Source organism: Mirounga leonina, unplaced genomic scaffold (genome assembly GCF_011800145.1).
Source record: "Mirounga leonina isolate KUSES-001 unplaced genomic scaffold, KU_Mleo_1.0 Mir_170, whole genome shotgun sequence".
Lineage (NCBI taxonomy): Eukaryota > Metazoa > Chordata > Mammalia > Carnivora > Phocidae > Mirounga > Mirounga leonina.
Genome location: NW_023270433.1, coordinates 19,361,132 through 19,375,662, shown reverse-complemented (window position 1 = coordinate 19,375,662; position 14,531 = coordinate 19,361,132). Strand labels below are relative to the sequence as shown.

At 57.4% G+C, this 14,531-nt stretch overlaps 1 protein-coding gene across 1 annotated transcript in view; it reads right to left on the bottom strand.

The window, feature by feature from the left end:
- Window positions 1-7,999: 7,999 nt before the first annotated feature.
- KIF12 (kinesin family member 12) overlaps window positions 8,000-14,531 on the bottom strand; it is a 7,048-nt gene continuing 516 nt past the window's right edge. Inside the window, exons 4-19 of the mRNA XM_035016599.1 lie at window positions 14,339-14,466; window positions 14,149-14,224; window positions 13,658-13,792; window positions 13,356-13,491; window positions 12,422-12,513; window positions 12,094-12,274; window positions 11,299-11,417; window positions 11,112-11,216; window positions 10,457-10,553; window positions 10,283-10,373; window positions 9,998-10,084; window positions 9,530-9,617; window positions 9,360-9,458; window positions 8,682-8,782; window positions 8,468-8,586; window positions 8,000-8,139 (exon numbers count right to left, since the gene is read on the bottom strand). Of these exons, the coding sequence (XP_034872490.1) occupies window positions 8,000-8,139; window positions 8,468-8,586; window positions 8,682-8,782; window positions 9,360-9,458; window positions 9,530-9,617; window positions 9,998-10,084; window positions 10,283-10,373; window positions 10,457-10,553; window positions 11,112-11,216; window positions 11,299-11,417; window positions 12,094-12,274; window positions 12,422-12,513; window positions 13,356-13,491; window positions 13,658-13,792; window positions 14,149-14,224; window positions 14,339-14,466 (1,794 nt within the window). The remainder of the gene's footprint in view (window positions 8,140-8,467; window positions 8,587-8,681; window positions 8,783-9,359; window positions 9,459-9,529; window positions 9,618-9,997; window positions 10,085-10,282; window positions 10,374-10,456; window positions 10,554-11,111; window positions 11,217-11,298; window positions 11,418-12,093; window positions 12,275-12,421; window positions 12,514-13,355; window positions 13,492-13,657; window positions 13,793-14,148; window positions 14,225-14,338; window positions 14,467-14,531) is intronic.

The following is a 14,531-nucleotide window of genomic DNA, read 5'->3' as shown; positions in this document are numbered from 1 at the left end:
TAGCAGAGACCACGGTGGGGGGCGGGGGAGGGGGGGTCTAAAGGCACAGCCCCGATGAGAACTCAGGCATCCTGTCCCCAGAGTTCCCTCTGACCCCTGGCTTCCTGGAGTCCTAGCAAATAATAGTAGGAATAATAATGATGATTTCCACAGCAGCTTCCGTTCCCTGAGCACCTGCTCCAAACCAGCTTTGTAGCAACACTTTACATGTGCCACAGAATGGAATTGAATCCCTACAACAACCCTAGAAAGTAGGTGCTGTTTTGCCCCCTTTAAAGACAAGGGACTTGAGGGGTGCCTCAGTCGGTGAAGCGGCTGCCTTCGGCTCAGGTCATGATCCCAGGGTCCTGGGGTCGAGTCCAGTGTCCAGCTCCTTGCTCAGCAGGGAGTTTGCTTCTCCCTCTGCCTCTGTCCCTCCCCCCAACTTGGGCACGCGCGATCAGTACGCGCTCTCTTTCTCTCTCTCTCAAATAAGTAAAATCGTTAAGAAAAACAGAGAATAGAGACAGAGGACTTGAGGTTCTGAGAGGTAGGGTGCCTTGCCCCGGGGCTCCCTGCTGGGAAGCAGAGCTGCTGGGACAGGCGGCAGCAGGTGGCAGCTGAGAGCACGAACTCAGGAGCCAGCCTGCATCCCGTGCTGGCCTTGGGCAAGTGACATGTCCTCCCAGTGCCTGGGCTTCCTCATCAGTGAATGGGGACGCCAGCTGCTGGTTCACAGCACTGTTGTGAGGTCAGGGGCACGAAGCTTTGCAAAAGCCCTAGGGCAGCGTCTGGCACGTGGTAAATGGTGAATGTGTTTGTAGCATGTTGAACACAGTGTCCCCCGCAAAATTCGTGTGCACCTGGGACCTCAATGTGACCTCATCTGCAGAGGCAATTAGTTAAGATGAGGTGATACTGGATAAGGGTGGGCCCTACATCTAACGCCTGGTGTCTTAATAAGAGAAAGGGGAGGGAGACTCAGACGCAGAGGGACGCCGAGGGACGAACAGGGAAGACGGCCATGTGAAGCCCAGGACAGGGACGGGAGCCAGCTACATACAAGCCAGGGAACGCCAAGGACTGCTGGGACTCACCAGAAGCTAGGAAGAGGCAAGCAAGGATTCTCTTCTAGAAACTTCAGGAAGACTGTGGGCCCACTGACAGTCTGGTGTCGGGCTTCCAGCCTCCAGAACTGGGAGAGAATACATTTCTGTTGTTGTAACCCACCCGGTTGTGATACTTTGTTAACGGCAGCCTTAGGAAACGGTATACTGTTCATTAAACAATTTCAAAGAGAATTTTTAAAAACCTAGGTCTGTTTGTCTCCAAAGCTCAAATTCTTGCCAGTGCTACGGTGGACCCTCTCGGTGAAGCTCTGTTTTCCAGCAGTCAGAGTCGCTGTCCTTACTTCTTCCCTGTTCTTGACATGGAACATTCCATGCTCACAGAAGGCCCCTGTTACGGCTGGGCATGCCCCCTTCAGATAGGGGGTTCAAAAGCAAGAGCCATGTTCATGTGAGAATCCAGGAGACCCCCCTCCCCCCAGTGGCACCAGTAAATGGTGTGTCATGTCCCTCTGTAAGAGCCACCCAATACCTTCATCTCTCACCAGTACCAGGTACAAATATGTCTCTATTCCTAAGTGAGTGTTTCCTTTGCTCCATCACCAACAGCTTGGCTACTGATGGCATTTCCTTTTTGCTTTGGCTGCCAGGAAGCTCAAAGCCATGTTACAAGTTTAATCACACCAACCATCTCAGCTTAGATTTCTGGGACAATTACCTTCCCTCTTGTTCACAAGGTTCCTCAATCTTTCATGGTTTGGTTAGTGGTGGTAGGAGGAAGGCAGTTTGCTGTAAGAGGCATTCAGAGAACTGGGAGCCAGAAGCCCTGACTTCTTTTCCACTAACTTTGCAGAGGACTTTCCCTCTCTGAAGCCCACTTTCCTCATCTATAAACTGAAGATAACAGTCCTTGTTCTGTCTGCCAAGAGGTCAAGTGAGGCAGTGGGTCAGAGTGCTCTGTAAACTGTCCACTGTCCTACCTGGTGATGAACTCCAGCTTTCTGTGTGGGGGGAAACTGAGCTGGTATGAGAGTGAAAACACTATCAATCAATCAGAAGGAATAGAGCCCTCTCTGAAGCTTGCCCACAGCCCCACGACGGCTCCTCTGCTCCTCCCAGCAGGTCTGCATTAGGATTGTCAACACCACTGGCCCCGTGGGAAGGCTGGGGCACATAGGGGTAAAGACAAATACTGGCCTCTTTAGGACAGAACTGTTCATTCAGCCACATGGCCTCTCCTGGGGGGAGGGCAGAGGCCTGGATGTTGATCTCCTTGCCTGTCTCCAGGGATGTTTGCTATCCTGAGATGATTAACCAGAGCAAACAGAGAGAGCAAACTCTTCCAAAGCCCACCTGGACTTTGAGCTGTTTTTTAAAAAATTAACCCTGGACCGCAGGATGCAAGGTCATTAGTGGTCTGGGGATGCTGACCCCTCTTCCCCCTTTGGCCATCAGGGCGGGAGGGTGGAGGCTCTAGGGCCACCTCCAGAACCAGCCCAAGTGGAGGGGGAGGGCCTACCCATCCAGGAGGTACGGCAGGAATGGACGGTCATTTTCAGATGAACACATGGGGGCTCAGGGAGGGAACAGGACTTGTTCAAGGTCACCCAGCTTACGGCTGAGCTAGGGTGCTTGGTGCTGGGGGTACGATGGAGCACATAAAGGGCCTCCTAGAGCTCACTCCCCATGGGGGGCAGGGTGGGGAGGAGAAGACAGTAAGACAGATGGTCACTGCAGTGATGGGGGAGCAGAGGGAGGGGAGGGGGGTCTAACCTGCTGGGGAGTTTGCCAGACAAAAGTGCAAGGGGGCCTGTGGAGGGAGGACAGGGTGCTCCAGACCGAGGGACAGCACCATTGGAGGCGAAGAGGAGGCAGGTGGTGAGACAATGATGCATCTGGAAAGCAAAAACCAACCAGGCAACCAACCAACCATCCAAACCACGGAGCTGGAGCTTGGGTGGGGGGTGCGGGGGGAGGCAAGTAGCGAGAGCGAGGCTGGGGAGGGGGCTGAGGCCCAACACGTAGGACTGCGATGCCAGCCCAAAGGTCTGCTCATGAATCTGGAATGGATGGGGAGTGCTGGTGGGTTTTCAGAAGGGAATGGCCCATCAGATCTGTAATCGGGAGAGATCCATGAAGAGGGAGTGGAAGTGAGGGCCAGAAAACAACTCCCTATGAGGTTCTCCAGAGAGGAGGAAGGACCAACAGGGACATCAAGGCCACAGGGTAGGACTCAGACCAGAGGGCGTGGTCAGAGTTCGGGCCTTGGTGGAATGGGATAGCGGGGTCCTTCCTTCCCCACGAGGAGGTATCCAGTCCCAGGCCTTGCCCCAGACACCTGACTCTGCGCAGTTCCCCTGGACTCAGAGTGTGGCCTGCCCACTCATGGTGAAATTGGAGGTGGGCAGCACCTGGACTCCATAAATAGCGTCAGGAGAGGGGACCTTCCACTGCTCAGCTGTTTCTATGCTTTACTTCTTCCCCACCCATCCCAAAGAGCTAGGCCATCTACAACTTTGAGTTCCAGCCCTTGTGATTTGCTGGGTGACCGTGGGGGGCAGGCTTTTCCTTCCCTGAGCCCACCTTTCTTATCCAGACCTGCAAACGAGGCTAAAGTAGCTCACTGGACGTGGCTGATATAAGAGCTCAGGGAGGGACATTTGTGAGCGTCCTCCCTGCTCCCCAAGTGTACACACTGGAGGGGCCTGCATCCCCACGGGCACTTAGCACAGCGTGGGGTACCAGGTAAGGGCCCCAGAAATGCAGGAATTACACTGCCGAGAGGTGAGAGTGCCCCATGTCCACTAGAGGGCAGCAGAGAACTTCTAGAAAGACCACCCAGGTTTGCTGATGGTTCCACACAGACCAGGAGCCAGAGGCCTAGAGCAAAGGCCCACAGAAGTGGTAGAACCAGCGCTAGAAGCCGGCCTTCCTTGCCCCGGGACTGCCTCAAATCCCCTGGGGAGTGTAGAGCATTCAGCCTCTACCTTGCCACACCCCGCCTAGCTACAGAGTTGGATGCTCAGATGGGGCCCTTTTAGAAACAGTTTCCTGGAAGGTTCTCCCGGTGAACCAGACTTGGGTGCCACAAAGGCAGATTCAGTCCCTACCATTTGCCAGGCCCCAGGCCGGGCGCCCCACAAGCACATCTTACTGAATCCTCCCATTAAGGCTCCATCACTTTACTACAACGGTTGCTCTATTTTACAGATAGGGAAACTGAGGCTAAGGGCTCAGGTGAACAGGTGCTAAGGCCACCCAGCTAATGAGTGGTGATTCAAACCCAGATCTGTCTCCCTGACACGTGCATCACTCTGCTTACCTCCCAGACCCTGTCCCCTCCTAAACAGGACCTTGGGCCCTGTTCTTTCAGACAGCTGGAGCAGAGGGGTGGGTCATCTCCCTCCACTGGACTCCTCACTGCAGGAGTCAGGCTTACACGTGCCTGCTTCTCCTATCCCCAGCCAAGAGCATGCTCCGGGCCTGCCACACCAAGACCTGACCCATCCCTTCCTCCCTGGGGCTGAGCAGTATGCCGGGCACTTAGTAGGTGCTCAGTGAACACATACCAACTGACTTCCTTAGAGCTGTGAAGGAGAATGTAGGTCAGACCCCAAGGACCACCCAACTACAAGGCAGCTGAGGGAGGCTAGAAGATTGGAATCACTACTCCAAGTCCTTAAATCATGATCAGCGAATGATTGGAAAGCTCAAGGACACAGTCCAAAAGGCAAAGAGCCTTGCTCGGTGGTGGCATTTCCTTGTGTCCCCAGTTTTGAATTAGTCTGTGTGCCATGGCTGGGAGGACTCCCAAGCTTCGTTTAGCAGAGTGATGGTCAGGCGGTTGAACTTGGCTTCCAGACAGACCTGGGTCCCAGTCACGGCTGTGCCCCCTTCCTGCCTATGTGATCCTAAGTGACTTCACCTTTCAGGATCTGAGTTTTTCCCTCCGTTAAATGGGGTTAAGAGGAGCCCATGGGGTGTAGAGGAATGAAATGATGAAGGACAGGTCATGTTCTCGCTCCTTGAAGAGAGCGGAGTGAAGAGTGCCCTTGGATGTTGTCAGTCTAGCTTCCTGACTGTGGGAGAGGAAGGCTTAGCCTGGAGAAGCAGCTCGCAAAGTGAGACACTCTGGAGCTGAGTGCCCTTGAGACCCAGGGGACAGAGCTTGTGGCCTGCTGTCCGGCTCCCTTTGCGCCACTGAAGAAACAGTTTTCCTAAAGGAGTGAATGTCCAAAGACCGGCCTGTGTCCAGGAAGAGGACACAGGCATTTTCCTGCTCTTTGCAGGCTGGTCTTATCTGTCCATTAAAGCAGGACCTCCAGGGACCTGCCCTGACTCTTGGCTGACCAAGCTGATATCACCCAATGTCCTCAGATGGACTAAAATAGCTCTTTGCCAAAACCTCGAGGCAAGCTGGACTTTCTGGAAAGTCCCCCTGGCCCTCCTTCAGTGAAGACAAATGAATGTCTTTCAATTAGCCCCGGCAGAGCAGCGGGGCCTCTTCCCTGGCTCTTGCACGGGGCGACAGTCCTGGATGACCACTCTCTCCCCATAAGAATCCACGTTCGAAGAGTCACCTCGTAGGAAGGAGCCGGCAGGGTGGCTAGCAACCCGTTCATGAGTCTGAAATGACCAGGGAGCAGATCGTGACAATTCCTCTCCTGCAAGGATGGGAACGCTGCACGCGTGTGCTGAGAGCGTCCGTTATCAATAACAACAGTAATAACGATCAGCATTTATGCAGCACTGACTGGTGCCAGGCTCTGTCCTCAGCAGTTTATATGGAGTTGCTTTTGATCCTCATCTCCTATCCTCTATGAGCGCTTAGTAACTTCTCACAGGATAAACCTATCTTATCCCCACCTTATAGAGGAGGAGCCTGAGGTTCAGAAAGGCTCTCACAGCCGTAAGTCGGACAGACTGAGGCCGGAAGAGGGGGAAAGTAAGTGGGGCTTTTGCCGAGCTGGAACTAGGAAACTGGAAAATCATGGCTGGCTCCAGCGGAAGAAGGAGTCATCCAAACACGAAATGAACCCGCAATAGCCAGGGTTCCCCCTGGGTGGTCCCTGTCCACCCTCCCGAGGCAGCTGAGGAAAGCTCTCACGCTTGGTGCCAGGGGCCTTCCCCGCCGGGGGGCTGGAGACCTCCCAGCAAGCAGGGCCCCCATACAGTGACCGAAGAGAGAGAAGGGCTCTGGGGAGGGGAGGAGCCCAGGCTCGAGCCTGCTGAGCCACTGGAGCTCAGGTGACACCACAATTACTTAGAGTAGAAATGGCACTAACCAGGTTCACCCTCCTCCCCTCCTTCAGGTCTCTGCATGAATGTCACCTGCGCCCCCCTATTTAAAAGTGCACCCACCCTGGCAGATGGACCTCCCTGCTAGATTTTGCTCCATGGCATTTATCACCAAGTTCCCCCATTCCGCCCTTTTTCTTGTTTTCTGTGTTCGGTGACGCTAAGGGTTCTTAGGCTTTGTTCAAAGCTGGCCCAAAGTGGGTTCTCCATAGGGATTTGTGGAATGAATTTTTTTTGAACCCAGATCATCGATTTCCTCAAATGGTCATATTGACTGAAAGTTGCTTCTGGCTAAACCGTCTGCAACAAGCAAAGCCTCATGCCGTACTCTTTCCATTCACAAGTGGATTTAATCCCGGCAACTGTCCAGTGAGGGGGTATTACGATTGTAGCCATCCTGCAGATGAGAGGACTCAGGTTCGGAGCAGTGAAGTCATTTGCCCAGGATCACTCATGGTTAAGTGAGGAGGAGAGATGTGCTCCTGTGTGGTTCAGTCTGCAGACTTAACCAAGACCACTCTGCGGGGCCCAGTGGCCTGTGGCCTCTGGTCGTCACCCCACATCCTGGGCTCCGCCTCCTTCCACTGGCCTTCCACTAAGTCTCCACTGTTGGACAACCCGAATGCCCAGTCACACATCTTGCCTTTCAATACCTGGCTGCTGTGAGCTTCCTGGGCAAAGCCAGCCTGTCCCTTGTCAGTCCTGTTCACGACCCTGGTTTGCGTCAATGCCAGGAGTGTTGAATGAATGCATGAGCGAACAAAGGTAGGAATGAGCCCTGTGGGTCTCAGTTTCCCTAACTATAAAATGGAAGAGTTAGATTAGTCCTGTGACTCCTTCTCTAATGAGGTCCTCCCACTAGCACCTCCAATTTCTCATGTCACATCTGGACTTCCCCCTAATTGTAGACCCATTGCATCCTACTGGGATCCTGATATTCTTCACCTCCTGACCCTCACTTGAACTCCACAGACAAGGAACCTCACCCCCCATCTAATTGGCTGAATACCATAAAGTGATCCAGGGAGGGTTCAAGGCCTGTCCAAGGTCCCAGCAAGCCCGTGGCATCAGAACTCAGACCTCATGACCCCTCCAACACCAGCACGCAGGCAGCCCGCACAAAGGTCAGCTGGAACTGGTCTCCCTCATGCTCCCGCGTGGAGACGCTCACCATTTGATTTCCCCACGTCTGCCCTGTACATGTAGCAGTTGCTCAATTAAAACTTGTATCATATACGAAGGAGATGGCAACCCGGACTATTCCTGATCAGCAGGGGCATGCACCGCTGCCTAGAGTCCTTTCCTCCTCCTTGGGCTCCCCTGAGAGTCCCTCCTCTTTGGGATGTCACCGCGCACAAGTGCCTGACGTCCGGAGACAGGACCCGCCACACTCGGAGTTGACACCTCTCTTTATTTGTCTATTTCATCACCTGCTGCCTGGCTTCTCCCAAATCCAGTCTCATCTCTCACAGTCCGGGGCGGCACCCTCCCTCTGCTTCCCCAAACTGCCCACCAGCCCCTACCCGCGGCCCTCAGGAACTCCCCTCTGCCCAGCAGCTGCCATCCCCACTGAGCAGATGGGGGGACTGAGCCTGGGAGTGCAGAGCCCAGACCAAGGTCACAGGGCGGCGGTCTCCCGGGTTTCTGCTTTGCCCTCAGCAGGGAGGGAGGACTCGGCTGGGGCTCCGTGTAGCCTCGCTGGGCGGTGGCTGGCTCCGGCCGCGACGGAGGGAGCTGCCAATTTGGTCCCTGAGGGCCTCCAGTCTCTGGGCCAGGTTTGGAACTGCAGCCCCACCTGAGGAGCACACGGTGAGACTCGAGGCCTGTGCCCCCTTGGGCCCCTCCCCACCCGGACCTATCAGTGTCCCAACACCCTCTGGGGAAGCCTCGGGTGGTTGCCCTCCTCCTCCACATACACCACGGGCTCCTGCACACATCTGGACATACAGGTGGCCCCGGGAAGAGAATTCCAAGTTTGGGAACTGGAAAGATCTTACAAATCGCCTCTCAACACACACCCTGTTTCAGAGATGGGAAGACTAAGGCCTGGAAAGGGTGGGTTCTGGCCCAAGATCACAAAAAAACCCCCCCACGAAGGGCCCCTCCCTCTCTCTCTTCTTCACCTCTCAGCACTGGTGACGTGTTCGGGGGCCCCATGGGCAAGGGGGGTGCAGAGGGTACCACCTCCTCCTCCGTCAGCATCTCTGCCAGGACTCGGGTCTGAGTCCAGTCACTAGGACTCCTGGGCCAGGGTGGGTTGGGTGGTAGGAGGTGAGCCCTCGAGTTCCCAGGCCCGGTCCCCTCCTCCCGTGTCCCAGTGCCCCAGGGCTGGCCCACCTCTCTCTCGGACACTTGGCAGAGCCAGGGTTGCATGGGGGTGCCCAGGGTGGGGGCTGGGCAGCGAGGGGCATGCCACCTGGGGCCTTAGGGCCAAACACCTGCAGGAAAGACCAGAGCCCACACTGGGTGACCCTGCCTCTACGTGCCCCACCTTCCTGGTGCCACCACCATCTCTGCCACGCCTGCCCCCACGGGACGCCAAGAATATCAGGTGCACATAAAGGCGCAGGGTCTTGGTCCCTTTTTCTGTGGGCAGTGGGTAGCCCTTGGAATGTCCTCTCTGGAGACAGGAACTCCCTGAGGGCAGGAACCGTGTCTGGTGTCTGTCGGGATTCCCGGTGCCCAGAAACAGGGCTGGCACAAAGCTGGGAGCTCCGGGGAGAGTTACCAAGCGAGTGAATGAACATGTGAGTGAAGACATAAATGAGTAATGTGTGAGTGGACGGGGGAATGAGCGAGTGAGGCTCCATGAGTTCCTGAAAGAAGGCAGGGTGGGGAGGAGGCCGAGGCAAGCAAACCAGCTTTTCCGAACCCTGGGCGGGAGCCCAAGCCTGGCCCCTCATCGCGTGATCCAGCCTGGGACCCTGCAACTCCGGAGCCTCCCGGGCTGCTGACCCCCTGGATCAAAGTCTCCAGCTCTCCCCCGTTCACTCCCCTCCCCTCCGCCTGTCCTACCTGGGGCAGGTGGTGCTCCCCCTGTGCGCAGGCCCAGTGGGCCAGTGGTGCTCGGCACAGGGGGCAGAGGCGGTGGCAGGAGCAGAGGGGTGGCAGGGCCTGCAAGAGAGCATGTCAGAAGCTTTGCGCCGGTCCTGCTCCTCACCCCTCCCGGCCGGGCAGAGACTCACGTGGCATGGGGGAGCCGGCACCATTACACAGAGACACGGGGCTGGGCCAGGGTAGGGCTGGTGATCAGAGCAGGCACAGAGGAGGCGCCTGGGGAGAACAGGGGGGTCTGTGCCTACAGCCCGCAAACCAAGACCAGGCTGGCCGCCACGTCCCCCCTTTTAACACACACTCAGGGAGCACTTACTCCATGCCAGGTACCGTTCTCAAGGACTGACATATGAGCTCATTCAATCCTAACTTTACAACCACCCTATAAAGTAGGCACTGTATTACCCCCATTTTATAAAAGAGGAAGCCCAGGCAGGCAGAGGTAAAATGACTCCCCCAAGGTCACACAGCTAGTAAGTGGCAGAGCTGAAATTCGAACCCAGGGAGTCTGGGTCCAGACTCTTGCCCATTTCACTGAGCCACCCTTTCCCACCTGCCCTCTGTCCCAAGCCTGTGTCCGGGCTGGCAGCCGTGCTCACCGCTCCAGCTCCTGCACCTGTTGGGCCAGGATGCGCTGCTCATCCCGGGCCCGGTCCCGGCTACTCTGCAGCTGGCTGTTTTCTTTCCTGGGAAGAGCGGGCCCCAGGAAGGTGACGGGAGGCAGAGCTACCAGGAGGGGTATCAGTTAGCCCTCCTCTTTGCGGGGGAGTACGAGCCCCAGGAGGCAAGGGGGGACAGCAGGGTAGCACAGACGAGGGAGCAGCGCAGCTTGGCAGAGCAGCCCAGAGGGGAGGGGTGGTCCCCCCGGCTGAGGCGGGCCCTACCTGAGCCTCTCATTCTCCAGCATGAACTCCTGTAGCATCCCATAGAGGTTCCGTTGGGCCCAGGCCACCCGCGCCCCACTGAGCCTTGAGGCTGCAGGGAAGGGGAAGACGGCTGGATCCACAGGAGCCCCAGATCCTACCCTCACCCCACCCCTGCCTCCAGGCAGCTCATACCCTTGGGGTCTATTTGCCCCAGTTGGGACCGCAGGCAACGGTTCTCCTCCTGGAGCTGCAGTATCTCAATCTCCAAACGCTGGGGTTGCTTAGGCGACTGCAGAGAAAGAGGCCCAGAGCTGCTGCTTATGGCTGTACAAGTTGTGCACTGCACAAGGGCTTCCGGGGGTGGGTGAGTAGAGCCTCAAATCCAGCCCACGCTTCACTGGCCAGCCCGCATCCCAGTACAAGGCTACATCTGCCTGGAGGAGGCACCTGGTCCTATTGGTATCAAAGCTGTATGCCTGGAGGGCCTACTCTAAGCTGGACCCGCTCCAAGTCCGACATTAAACTCAGGTCTGTTCAAACCTTGGCCCAGATTCTGACCCCAAACGAGACACTACGTCAGACCCGAACTCAACTCAGACTTAATCATGGTACCAACTGGGACCCTGGCTATCCCCTGAATCATATCCCAAATCAGACCAGACCCCCAGACATGCCCTAACCCTGACCATGACGCTGACCCCACCCTACCCAATCATGACCCCATCACCAGGATTCTGACTCTAATTCCAACTCTGACTCAGTCCCAGACTTCTCATGACACCAACTCAGGCTCCAGCTACTGCCTGATCCCCAGCCATCTGCTCTGCCTGTGTCTCCCTCCATTCACCTTGGGGGCCTGTGGCCGAGTGGTGACGCGCTGGGCTCGGCTTGCATATCGCAGGGTGCTGAGAGTCTCAGGAAGGCACTGGGCTGAAGGGGACACGCAGGCCACCTGGGGAGGACTGCCCCTGAGTGTTCCTCTCCGGGACCCCCTCCTCAGGAGCCATTCCTCCCTGCCAGCCCCTCTTGAATACCATGAGGGTGACCCCACGTCCCCCCAGCGAGTCTGCCAGCAGCTTGGTGAGCTTGCTGTCCCGGAAGGGGATGTGGCTCTGCTTCCTCTGTGGGTCCAGCAACAGGGAGATGCAGTGACCTGGGTGGGGACAACAAGGCTAGCAAGGTTACAGCTCTTGCTCAAGGCCACCCAGCTGGTACATGCAGAGCTGGGATCTCCACCCAGGTCTGTGTGACTCGAAGATCTATCTTTCTACAAGATCTCGTTACTCGGTCAGACCAGTCTCTGCCACCTGACTGGGGCTCCTGAGGGCAGAGATGGCCCTGTCCAACCCCTGATCTCCAGTGCCGCCAAAGAAGCTGACCACCCCTGAACCTCGCACTCAGCAGGGGCTCAGGAAATGAAAAAGAGTTCCCTGAAAATCTCCCCACGCATACCACAGAGTAAGGGACCTCAAGGCCCAGTGACCTGGGGTGGGGGTGGGAAGAAAGTCACTTCCCTTCTCCTCATGGGACCGCAGTCTTCCCAAGTGCACATGGGACAGGCTGAATGTCTGAGGGCTCATCCTCTGCACTCGAGTGTTTCTACCTCTCAAATGAACATGTACCTTTATAAACCCTCAGTGTTCATAGACCCGTAAAGTTCTAAGAGGGGAGGTACCAGTCAATAGCGCGGTGAGGCAGCGGGTGGCTCCTGGGTCACAGCTCTTGACTCCCCACACTACATCTCCTCTGGTTTCCCCCACTGGGGACAGCTCTGGGCCAGGCTCAGGGGAGGGACACGGGAAGTCCGCCCAGCTGGCCCCACGTCTCACCTAGGGCCAGCAGGCTGCGGTTGATGCTGTTCGCCTCAAGCATCAGCTCCCCACGGGATCCTGTGGCCGCCACCTTCTCACTGCCAGCCAGGTCTACAAAGCACAGCTTCCCCCCCACGGGGGGCTCCCCAGGGGCCCCTGGAGGCATCTGTGGGGCAGGGGAATCAGGGCTCGATGGGGACTCGGGAGGAGCCATCCCCACCAAAGTCACAAAGCCAACGATTTCCACTATTACCTCCGGCGCATGCCCAAGTCGCTTTCCACATCCAGAGGCAGACCCTTGCTGGGTGGCCCTGGGCCAGCTCCTTCCCCACGTGGGGACACTCACAGTTTGGTGGCTGATGTAGAGCGTAAGCAGGGCATGGCTTCGGCTGGAGGCCTGGTTCAGGGTGTGAGCTGAGCTCCGTCGGCGGCTAAGACCTAGAGGGGGAAAATGGCAGGAGACGGACCTGGTAAGAAGAGCAGGTCGTCACTAATGAAGAAAAAGAAGCAAGGGCATTCTGGGAGAGGGGCCGGCCTGTGCAAAGGCACGGAGGCAGGAAAGGGGAATGAGGGGCTGCCAGGTCTGCCTCTAGCACGGACATGTGTAAGGAAAATGAAGAGTACTGAGCAGAGGAACGTCTGCTGAATTCACGTTTTATGGACATCTCTCCCGTTGCCTTATGGAGAGAGAGAGAGAAACTCAGACAGAAAGCTCAGCTCTGGGCACAACTTTGGGGCCAGAACCCAGATTCCCAGCGTCCCCAATGCCTGCTACAGGGTGGGTGCTCAATAAATATTTGATGAATGAATGAGGCTGGAAGAGAAGGACCGCACAGGCTAGCCTAAGAGGTATGACCTTTACCTTTAAGAAACTGGAAGGGTCTAGGGGTCTGGAGAGGAAGAGGGATGTAGTTTGCTGCATGTAGGGGAACAGACTGGAAGGGGAGAGCCTTGAGGTGCAGAGACCTCCTCAGGGGGCAAAGATGGGGCCTGACCAAGGCAGAGGCCCTGGGCTGGAGAGACCATGACCCTGACTCCACTCTACCCAATCATGAGCCCATCATCAGGATTCCAAGAGTATGGACAGCAGAATCTGCAAGCCTGGTGTGGGGTGGGGTGAACATCTCTGGGCTGTGTCTGAATTGTTGGTTTTGCGGGCCCTTTTCTCCCACGCGGATCATCATAATCCACAGCTCCAGCCAGGGGCTCGGGGTGCAGTCAGTGAACAGCTGAGGAACGGGCATCCCTGTACCCCAAAGCACCCCTGAAGTAGCACGCACCCATTTGCAGAAGTTCCATCAGGGCCCCCAGACTCTCAAACTCCACCACCCGCAGCTGCTCCACATAGAAGCCCCGGGTCTTGCTCCAGCGAACAGGGAGGGGCCGGGGAGATCCCACGCTCAGAAGGTCTCGAACCTGAGATAAGGGTGGTAGGTGAGGGAAGGGGCCCCGAGCCCACGTTCCATCCACCCCCAGCCCTTACCGACAACAGTCCCCCAGCCTCTTCTGTCCCTTGACCCGTGCTCCTTGGAGAGAAATGCCTCCTCTTCCTGAGGGCTGTCTAGTCATCTCAGTCCCCCACCTGCTCATTGTAGATCTCCAAATAGGAGGCACGGAGTGTAACAGGCGCGCCCAGGTGCTGCACCCGGTCTAACAGCCAGGCGAAGGTCCTCTGCATGATGCCAGCTAGGTTGGGGGGTACGGACACACCCTCGCCCTGGGGGCAGAAACAGCGGAGCCAGAGACTGGATCATGATCATCCGAGCACAAAGCAGCAGTCATAACTACCCTCTGTAGAGGACTGCCCCAGTATGCGCCAGGAACTGGGCCAAGTTCCCGTAGAACATCGCCGGCAATCCTCGGTCAGAACTGTCACTTCCGTTTACAGATGAAAGAACTGAGAGCTACTAAGTAAAGCGGATAAAAGTGGCTCCATATTGGGCAGGCACCTTCACCTCTGCGGTCCTCAGTTTCCCCGTCCGCAAATAAACGGGGCTGGGCGGCGCGCCACCTGCGGCTCCCCAGGGCTTCGAGTCTCCCCTTCCCTCCCCGCTGCACCTGCGCTCGGCCCACCTGCGGAGGAGGCCCGGTCAGGGTGTAGGTCTTCCCGGAGCCGGTCTGGCCGAAGGTGAAGACAGTGCAGGAGAAGCTGCGGGCGGCAGGGGCGCGGCTGGACGCAGGCGGCGGCCGGCGGGGGGGCGGGGGCAGGCTGAGGGCCGGGGCGCTGTCCCCGGGCGCGGGCCGTCAGCGGGGCCTCACTCACCCGCGCAGCGCCAGCTCGCCCAGGCGCCGCACGCCGCACGCCCGGAACACGTCCTCCTGCGTGCGCGCCGCGTCCAGCACGGCGCCGAAGCGGAACGCCACGTCCGGGCCGCCGCCCGGGGGGCTCACCTGGGGGAGGGGGCGGCAGGGGGCGGGGCCCGCTGGGGGCGGGGCCCGCTGGGGGCGGGGCCCGC